The sequence below is a fragment of the Balaenoptera musculus genome, chromosome 5, assembly GCF_009873245.2.
Source record: "Balaenoptera musculus isolate JJ_BM4_2016_0621 chromosome 5, mBalMus1.pri.v3, whole genome shotgun sequence".
In the NCBI taxonomy this organism is placed as follows: domain Eukaryota; kingdom Metazoa; phylum Chordata; class Mammalia; order Artiodactyla; family Balaenopteridae; genus Balaenoptera; species Balaenoptera musculus.
This window is the reverse complement of record NC_045789.1, coordinates 25,918,683-25,929,765: the sequence shown is the minus strand read 5'-3', so window position 1 is coordinate 25,929,765 and position 11,083 is coordinate 25,918,683. Positions and strand designations below refer to the sequence as shown.

General features: G+C 34.4%; 1 protein-coding gene across 2 annotated transcripts in view; it reads right to left on the bottom strand.

Moving 5' to 3' along the window:
* Positions 1-293: 293 nt before the first annotated feature.
* The window catches only part of USP38 (ubiquitin specific peptidase 38), a 32,646-nt gene continuing 21,856 nt past the window's right edge, over positions 294-11,083 (bottom strand). For both annotated transcript variants that reach the window (XM_036852613.1, XM_036852614.1), the window contains exons 8-10: positions 9,319-9,425; positions 6,785-8,144; positions 294-1,518 (exon numbers count right to left, since the gene is read on the bottom strand). In XM_036852613.1, the coding sequence (XP_036708508.1) occupies positions 1,357-1,518; positions 6,785-8,144; positions 9,319-9,425 (1,629 nt within the window). In that variant the 3' untranslated portion in view covers positions 294-1,356. The remainder of the gene's footprint in view (positions 1,519-6,784; positions 8,145-9,318; positions 9,426-11,083) is intronic.

Here is an 11,083-nt window from a genome sequence, read left to right as displayed (position 1 = left end):
CAAAGAACATTCTTTCCTTAAAATGTTTTCAAAATAAATATGTGACCAATCTTCAGAACAATGTACACCATGGATAAGCTAAAACTTTTAGGAATGGGGACAATTGGGATAACTCCTAAATACTGTATAATCAAGACCCAGGAGAAGTGACTTTTTTCCAGTTTCCTTGGCAAGAGAAAATGTGGGACCATAGGGGCTGACATTTTGACATTTTATCTGAAACTGTGAAACAGACACAACTGTGCAAAACACATGACTCAAACGAGAAAAAACCAAAAAAACCCACAAATGTATAACTCTAAAAATATGTGATCAATGTTTAATATTCTGAGGATTAAGTAACAAAATCGAAAAAATTTTTTTACTTGACTAGATTGATTTCCTCTGAATTCTTCTAAGAGTTATAAACAAACTATTACACTTATTGATTTAGAACCATCAGATTTTACTTCAGGAAAATCTAATACCTTTCAAAAAGTTATAATTTTAATGTTAGCACAAAAAATTACTTCCTAACATTTGTAAAAAACTTTTCCGCAGCCAGATTCCTATTTTTGAATTACAGTACTGCAAGGCACATACAGAACTCACCTCCTTCAAAACACACAGAAGATATACTCCCTGAAATAGAATTTTTAAAATCCTCAATTAGAAACACTACAAAGTTAGCAATTTTTAGGTAAAAATGTGGCTCCTACAGGATCATGCACCTTTCTTAAAATCAGTTCAGCACATATGTATAAATAATCCTTTTTTAAAACATTTGTACTTGAAATGTAGATACAGTGATGCTGAAGACAGCACTGAACAAACCTGAAAAGTACTAGAGCTCGATAAAGTTTATGTTATTGCCTTCATGAGAGACTATATCATCTCTAGTATTCTCAAAGACTTGCATTTAATAATGGGGTAACTACACAGGAAATAAAAGATTTTCTTTCTTTCCTTACTAACGATATTTCCTTCACCTCTAACACCAATTCTTTTATAAAGGATGCTAAATGAAATCTATTTTTTGTTCAGTAAAACTGAGGACAGGACCATTTAATTGCCTCTACTAAATTTAATGCAGCTTAATTAGGGACCAGGTACATATTTGCCTCTGAAAATTTTTGGTCAAGCATGTCTAACCATAAAAGCAAATGGAATTTTAAGAGGTAGATTTTTTCCCAATGATACATTTTGTTAATAAACGTATTGTCAAGAAAATAAAAACAAGCACTGAGTGTGTTTTCTTGTATAACGGTCTAATGAAAAGAAAATTAAAAGATAGATATGATATTTGTTACAGTCTGACATTTAAACAGTCATAGTAATTGGATGTTTTGTGACCAGTGCATTTTGGACTCTTCAGCATCAAAATACGAGTCTGCCAACTGTATTAAACCCTCCTCCACCCCCACCACCAGTTGGTCCACAGCTTCCTGGTGGATCATTGTCGTCAAATCCATTGGGCCGAAATGAACAGGATGCAGATGCAGCTTGTAGGGCCCGGGCTCGAGCATTCAACTCTTGTTCCTAAAATTAAAAATAGCTTTTATGAAATTAAAATTCTAAATACAGTGGATGGGTATCATCTACACAAATATTTTTAAATTGCCTTAATCCTTAATAAGCATCCTTCAAATCTCAGTAACTTTAAAAATACTGATTACACTAATCTCTACCAAATCTTACTAAAGTCGAGTACCTAATCACAGATGGAGCGAACTAGAGAGCAAAATCCTAGTGTAACTCTACAGAATGACAGATCCTAAAGGCCATTCTCTTTCAGTAACCCCCTTTACAGAAGATGAAACTGAAGCTCCACAGTCTTAAAATTTCTCTACAGAAATATCACAGTTCTTGCAACACTCATCACCATATACAAGAATGGATTTCTTTTCTAATACACAGAACATAGAATTCAAAGGTTACACTTTGTCAAGTGGAGCTATTTTGGAAGTGGGTGATTACAGTAAAAGGTATAAATAATGAAAGAAGGCTGAATTTTTTTCCTCCCCTTTCCTCAGAATATTTCTCAGTAAATAACAGAGCTCAAAAACACTGCTAAGGAAAATAGAGCCTGTCTCCTTACAGTATTACTTAAAACTTTCCCCTGCCAGATTACTAGAACTTTTATAAGGAACCATATTCATCTATGTGCCTGACACATATTAGGTGCTCAGTAAATATTAATGATTTCAGACTAGAACACTATTAGGTACTTGGCCATGAAAGGAACAAATGTGAATAAGCACTTATTTATTTATTTATAAAGAAACTGCAAATTCATTTGGCAAGGTGTAGAACTGGATTCTAAAACTGGCACAAACTCCTAGGAAGAAAATATTGATATATGTCCATGTTCCTGGGAAAGAGTCTGTAACTTTCAAGTGAGGTCATTGGTGTCAACAAGGTCTAAAAGCCACTGGCAACAGCACAACCCTTAAATGGTTAGGTATAATCATCCTGAAGAAGTTTCACAGTACAGTCAACATTAATAACAAAAACTGTACTACTTCCAATTTTTCAACTAAAAGCCCAATTACTTTGCTCCTCCTGGCAAGGTAATTTTATTTTACAATTTCTAGCTAAATTTTCTTGGTTGACTATTCTACCCCCTTCATGAGATGCCCAATTTTTATTATGGAGAATAAAACCCCAGGCTTACCCTGACATCTATCCCTCATATTACAGACACCCTGTTTCTCAGTAAGCATAGAGCGACTGCTGTGTGATTCCCAATACACAAAATTATCAAGAACCACATATTTTTAGGGCTGAATGTGACCTTAGATAAGAAATCCTTATAGCAGAATGGCCTAATTAACCAGTCTCTGACAGGCCTTAGAGAGGTTTTTAAAACTTAATTTGCAGGATATTTCTCAAAAACGTTTTTTTTCATTAACTCTATCATTTACAACATTTATAACTGCTGGCTCTTCTGTATCATGTCCAACCACGCAATATTTTTCAGGAGCTATAGTAATTCATTCTTCAATTTGTAAAATTAAAGTAAGAATTACATACACTTTACAGATAGAAAATAAAAGCTGCAATGGATGTATCAGAAATAGACACAAAAATAAGAAACAAAAATCCTCTATTCTGGCTCTGTAATCTATTAAGCTATCTAAACAAGCAATGAAAATATGACTCTGTATCTAAGAAACAATATCTGGTTTAGGATACAGATCATGTTCCCCAATGAAATAAATAAAACTGAGTAAATATGCAAGGCAGAGTTCAAGAAGTTCTGCTCTCAAAAGATATGGCAAATTTTGTCTGGACTTTGTTAAGAAGTGATTTCTCACCAGAAACTATGTTGAAGGACCTACAAAATACAAAACTTAGTAACTCCACTGCTTCTGAGACACCTGAAACCTATATTTTAAGATAGAGAGCTTCCCAAGAAAGCAATATTCCTTTTTTACTTTCTTAGCTATTTATAAAAATACATGGCTCGAATCTAAAAAAAAGAAAAAAGAAAAAAAAAAGAAAGTTTCTGAAGAACCTAGGGGCAGGACAGGAATAAAGACACAGACGTAGAGAATGGACTTGAGGACACGGGGAGGGGGAAGGGTAAGATGGGACGAAGTGAGAGAGTGGCATGGACATATATACACTACCAAATGTAAAATCGATAGCTAGTGGGAAGCAGCCGCATAGCACAGGGAGATCAGCTCGGTGCTTTGTGTCCACCTAGAGGGGTGGGATAGGGAGGGTGGGAGGGAGACGCAAGAGGAGGAGATATGGGGATATATGTATATGTACAGCTGATTCACTTTGTTATAAAGCAGAAACTAACACACCATTGTAAAGCAACTATACTCCAATAAAGATGTTAAATACATACATACATACATACATACATACATACATGGCTGAGGGAGAAAAATGTATGATATTCTGTTTTCAGAAGATAAGCTTAAACTATGGATAAAAGTAGGGGAAACTGCTTTTCATTTTCTTTCTTTTAATACAGATGACAATATTAGGTAAATGTCAGAAACTATGAATCTCAGAGCACATGTAATTTATATCCCAAATTTATATCAAGTATTAAAATTAATTCTTATTTCAGCAGTGGACTGTAGGTCTAGTGACAAAAAGGAGTTCCTGTTGCTTTGGGACAAAGACCTTTCAGTATACTTAGATCTCTCATTGAAATAAATCTGTAAACATTAAATTAATCCATCTTTTTTTTTTTCCTTTACACAGATATAATGTATACTCTTCTGTATGTACGATGAAGAAAAAAATTAAGACAAACTCCCACCTTCTCCAAAGAAACAAAGGAAGGAAACCGAGCACGAAAGGAGAGAACTGTCTGCGGCTGGTGTGGGACACATGGGGATGGGTGGTGCGACTCACACAGCTTTTCTCTCACTGGATCCTAACTGAAAGCATGATTTTGGTAGTCCAGACACTAAAATAATGGAGACACTCCTAATGGAAGTTGGGGGGAGAAATATATATGAAGAGACAAGCCCTTTCCAAAATTTACATTAAGATCAGCAATTCGCATTGCTCTCCTATGTGTCAGCTATATGATACAGAGTAGAAAATAGTTTGTCAGATAGGATTTTTTTGCCTAGGCTTTTCACAACCACTAATCCTGCCAATACTATAAAAACAGCAAGAGTCTTTCTAACACTTGTAAATCTAGCTGTGACTTTACTCAACTCCACACCCTTATTTTTACTAAGATCTGATTAAGTTTTTTACAACTGTTTTATAAATAGGTATAATGCTATTTCTTAAAGCCAAAGTTGTATCCTAGACATAGCAATCTATTACACAGCATTATTACTATGAAATGGGCACAAACTTTTAACTATACCCCAGGAATGAATGTAAAAACAAAATTGAGAATAAGAGCAAAAACATACACATACAGGTTCCACGTGTTCAAAACTAAAAAAATGATAGCTGAAAACGGCTGTGTACAAAAATCTCAACATCACACATTCTCACTGCCTGGCAGTTATGAGAACATGTTCATCAGGAAAACAGAAGAAACACTATAGTCTCCTAATACAAACTTAAGATGCCAGATGATTCAGTTACACAGTATGAGAAACATCACAATTCAAACCTTACCAATTATATTACTGTAATTAAAGGGAAATAATAAAGTCTAAATATATTTAAGTTTCTAATTAAGAGTTGAGTATGTTTTTGTAATTTGCTTTAAAAAAGCACTTTGATAATGAAGCTTTAATAGCCTGAGAGTCTTAATACAGGTAAATAAATAAATACCTTAATTTAAAATTTAGTGATATCTTTTTTGCATTAAACAACTGGCCTACCTGAGACTTAAAATGGAATTCAGAACAACTGCACAACACTGAGAAACTGAATTAACAAAGTACATAATGGTTTTCCTTTATAATGACCTAAGGGTATTAAAATAATGATGAAAAGAATGGCTCATCACATACAAACACTGTAAAATCAGGATGTAATGGGGTAAATGGCAAGATAGAGAAAATCATGTAGAGCCAGGTTGCAATACAAGTAGTTGTTATGGTTAAAAGAGCTTTTGGCATTCCAATTACATAAATTAGAGTAGTTTCTGCATATTTCCAAAAGTCAAGATTGCACTGGGCCTTATTTTCATATTTTATACTGTAGAAAATGTCTATTTTAACCTAACCTTCTTACCCTCACTCCACCTCTCCAATCTTCAAGAATCATGATGAGTCCTATCTAAGTGCTTATTTGATACGTAGTGAGGAGGACATGGTTGAGTATATTCTATTACCTTGAACATAAGCCTTCTGACTGGATGTTAGAGTCTTCGGCAGTGAATAATGAATATTCTGAGTTTCTAATTTTTTTTCTGTAAAATGTATTGTTTTTGTGTGACTCTGGAACATTGCCATACTCCTTTGAAAATGTATCATGTATCGTTATTTGAGTATTGTTTAATACAGTAAATTTGAAAACTTTTGAGTAAACTTCCCTGTAAAAATCAGTACTATTTTTTCTCTTATTCTGTATCCTTTAGGAGTCTGAAACACAAAATTTTTAGAAATTTATTTAAACTCATACAATCATTCGGACTACCCAATTAATACACCTACAATTTTAACTACAATTTACTGCTGGTCCTTTATGTTGATAGCAAGTTGGCAGGTTTCAAAGAAAAATGCTTTCAGCAAGGTCTTTATTAACTTTAAAGTAAGAAAAAGCGCTAACTCTGTGCGAAAAGTATAAGTAAATTCAGCTCATATGAAACCTTTATTCCATAGTTTTTATTTACTAATTGTTCTATTATTGCCATGATTCTACTGATCAGGTCCTTAAAGAATACAAATATCCTTTCTTTACATATTCTACCTTTTAGTGTCCTTTATTTTATCCACCTGACTGTCAATAAATAGTCCTTAAAATATTTATACAAAGGTCTAGAAGGAATAATACAAATTTAGCAGTTGTTTCCCCTGGCAGGTGGGACTGAAGGGAAGAGGAAAATACTTCCATTTTATTAAACTTCCTATATTTCTGTATGGCATGATTTTACAATGATCACATCTTTTGTAATTAAAAACAAACACGGGCTTCTATACTGCATCTACTTGTGACTTTTCATAACTAATTTGTAACATTAGAAAGAAAATTTAGTTATATAGGTTGAACCCATTTCATATAAACCCAGATTCAAATTTCGAAATCACCACTTTGTAAATTCCTTGAAAATGCAGAAGTTGGATTTCAAAATTAAGGCACTCATTTAACCACCTGTCAGTTGTTTAAATATTTTCCACAAATGATGAAGCTTATATTTCCAACTTACCTGTAAATACAGTTTATTGTCTTTTGTTATAGCATCCATTAGTTCTTTCTGTAGAGGTGGGTCTCCATTTACCCAGAGTCCAGTGGTTGAATTATTCCCACTTAAACCATTAGTGCTGTTCTGTTTTTTATACAACAGCACATAAGCTGTGTCCTTGGGAAACCTACTCGTAATTTTCTGGACTGACTGAAATGAAGTAAACGTCACTCTGCTGTCATTAAATAAAAACCATTCTTTTGACATTTCCTTATTTTCCAAATCCTGTTCAGTAACTGCACTGGGACTATCTCTCCCTAGTAAATGACTCTGGGAGGAGGCTAATGCCAGCGTTTCGGGCTGGTGGCACATCTGGTACGAGGACTCTGTACCTGTGATGTTTCTGGCATAAGAATAGTAATGCCCGCTTTCAGAGGACACACCAGAGTGAACGACAACAGAACTCAATAGATAGGGCACCAATTTTGGGGAGCAATCTTCTTCAGTCCCAGAAGGCTTTAATTTTTTAGCTAGATTCTCACTAATATCAGTGAAGTCAACATCTAGAGACCAACTTTCTGACAACGAAGAGAAAGAAGTAGTTCTTTTAACTGGCAACTCCAAAACCAGTGGCAGTGACACATTGTCTAGGATTTTTCTTCTCACATGATACTTCTGATCGTATGAAAATCTTAGGAGAGTAAGAATAAGATATTCAGGTTCCTCCGTGATTTGCATAGTTTTCTCGGCATTCTGCAGAGAGGCACAGTTTTCACAATAATATTGGTTGTCACCAGTAAGAATCTCTGGAGCCAAAAAATAATTTAGTAAGTCAGTTACTGAAGATGTGGTTTCACCTCCTGGTTTCTGAGGTACATCTTTATTAACAAGCATCTTGCTAGAGTCATTAGGGACAGAAGTGTCTTCAGTACAGCGAAACTCATCAGGACTGTCAGCCATTCTTTCATTCACAGCTGAGTAACAGGCAAAGGCAGCTGTGGATGGATTACAGACTCCTGGTTCTTTTGAAAGACCAGGTACACTGGCCTGCATTAGACCACCATCTTGTGTACTGGGTGATGATGCCGGATCTTGAAAAGACAAGTTTTCCATAGAAGAGGAAGGACAAAAGGCAAGTGAAAGATCTGTAAAGGCTTCGACTTTTTGTGAGGTACTCCTGCAGTTCAAACAACATATGTGAGTTCGTAGTTTTCCTCCAAACATTTTTTCGATTAATGTCTTCTCACCATCACTTGTGCAAGGGGTCTCTGTTAGTACAGCTGCCTTATTGGCTACTTCTTGTAAAGAAGTTTCACTGCACCCCAGACTTTCAGAAAGCTTGTGTGAAGACTGAACTTTCAAGATCTTTTCTTCTTCATGGAGCCTGTAGAAGAGTATATCATTATATAGCTACTTTGCTTAAATTTAAATGTAATTTCTTCTTTAAAATACTGGTTGCCTATATAAATAGCCAAATTATTCTTATCAAATATAATGCTTAACTAAAAAAAAATCGAGTTTCTCCTGCTTTAATCAAGAGGAATATTGAACAGTTTGAGAAGGTAGATCAGAAGAGAAGTTAGGAACTGTTCCTACCCTATATTCTCATTACACTTCCTTCATACTGCTATTTTATAGCACTTATTATAGTTAATTATATATGTCCAGTAACTGTCTTATATATCTTTGTTTGACTGACACCTCACAGAAAGCCTGGCACAAAGAAACCACTCAACATATCCTTGCTGAATGGAAGGAAGGTTGCGTTCAACTAACTTTACTAGTCATTCACATAACAGAAGGGAGGCAAAGACAGGGAAATACAGGAAGATAATAGGTTTTATTAACTAAGTGATAAGAAGACAATAAAATTTACCAAACCCACTGAATTATGGTTTAAAGAGCAGTTATTAAATTTTTTTGTCTCAGGATGCCTTTATACTCTTAAAAAAAATTGAGGGACCCAAGAGCTTTCATTTATGTGGTTATACCTATTAATATTTACTGTATTCAAAAATTGAGAATAAAAGTAATAATGCATTTAAAAACAATAATAAACTCATTGCATGTTAATATAAATAACATATTTTAAATAAAAAATAGTTATATTTTCTAAACCCCAAAAAACTTAGAAGAATGGCTCTGTTTTACATTTTGCCAATACTTCAAGTATCTGGCTTAATAGAAGACAGGCTGGATCCTCATATCTGCCCAGCATTCAATCGTGATATGTTGTTCTGGATGAAGTATATGAAGAAAATCTGGCCTCAACTACATATACACAGATATGCAGTTCGAAACGGGAAGAGCCCTGAAAGTGTTTTGGGAACCCCTAGGGGTCCTTGTACCACACTTTGAGAACAGCTGGTCTAAAGTAAGAAAATTAAAAAAAGAAACCAAATTGAAAACAAAAGAACACATTAAAAAATACAATAAATGCAAGGTATTTTAGGGATTAACAGTTGAAATATGTCTTTAAAGGTAAAAACAATGTTTTGTAGAAATAATCTGTTATGAAAGAACATAATTCAAATCATAGCTTTAGAAATACTTTTTACCTGTCTAGTAGAAACCTGAGGTATTCAGAACAGTCTTGTTGTGATCTGGGGGTAAACCATGGAGGTCTGGAAGCCTCAAAGAATATCCGAGGTGCATATGCTTCTCTCTTTTGATAGAGAAAATACAAGGGAGTGATTCTCACACCATGAACCAAATAACTGAAATCTTAATATATAATGCTTAATAAAGATTACTAAAATTACATTGGCTTAACCTTTACCACAAAGTGCCAAACATGGGAGCACATAAAATTAGTTAGAAATAAATTTAGGTAACTTTCAGTCATAACTTCTTATTCTGCAGAAGAGAATTAAGATCTAGAGAAACTATGTGACTTGCCCAAGGTCATATAGCTAAATTAATGGCAGAGGGGATTATATCAGAACCCAAGTCTCTTTAAATTAATATAATGCTCCTGGCATTATCCCTCTATGTGCTTGAGTCCACAATTAAAAAAAAAAAAATCAAATCTGAAAAAAACGTTAGTGAATATATATCCTGGCTAAAGTAATAAGGGGCATACTCTACAGAGCCATGCGTACTTATTTTAGGTGAAAATTTCCTTGACTGGGTACACATGTCATAAATGTACAGAATATGAACACACTGGTTAGGGACTTTTCACTGGTTGCTGACTTTCTTTTTTTTTTAGTACAGAGGCAGTTTAGTGAAGTGGTTGCTAGTGGACTTTAGAGCAAGCTAGGTTGAAATCCTAGATTTTGCCATGACAAAAAAAAGAACTGAAAAAGGCATCTGAAGAGTTGTGATTATAACTTGAAAATTTATAATTTATTTGTGGTATATGACAGAGTTTTCAGTTAAGGAAATTTTTTATCAAAATAGGGGTGTTTATGGCATTTTTGAAGGAAAGGAATTTGGTGGACTGGTTGAACATGGGTTCCAGAATCATTTGGTTTACATTCCAATCTTGCTGTTTGTTTTCATGACCATGAAAGCAAGTAATGTAAGTCCCATTTCTTCACCTGTAAAATGGGTATGCTACCTTATTACCTCATAGATTGATTTTGAGGATCAAGAGATAATATATGTAAACCACTTAGCACAGGAGCTAGACAAATTTAAATGCTCAATAAATGTTAGTTTTATTAATTATAAGAAGAAAAGCCTTTTAAATTATATAGGGAAAATCTACCTAAAACAGTCCTTGTCAGGCTGCTATCAGATACGGTCTCAACTATGACAAAACTTTAATTAGGTTCTCTTGTTAATTCCTTTCGTCTTTTGTTGGGAGTTTGGAAGCCTCCTAAAATTTTTTCCCAATAGTTCTAACTTAATAAGTTAATATAGTATATATAATGTATTTATATCTACATGTATACGCAGAGATACACACATACATATATACTATACAGCTGACCAATGAACAACATAGGGGTTGGGGTGCCGACCTTCTGCTTAGTCAAAAACTTTACAGAATACTGAAAAGTTATACTGTAAAGATATACTGTGTATCTGTTCACGTATCTGTGGTTCCGCATCTGCTGACTCAAACCACCATGGATTATGTAGTACTATAGTACATATTTATTGAAAAAAATCCATGTGTAAGTGGGCCCCTGCAGTTCAGACCTGTGATGTTCAAGGGCCGACTCTATACAGTATACAGTAAATACAGACTAGTGATAAAGCAAGTGCATAAATCCATTTACTAGAAAACAATGTTTGGGAGTTGCAGGGAGGAGATTTCATCTCCCTTGGTCCTGAGATGTTAAATTTAATTTGTGAACATATTTCCCCCAGATA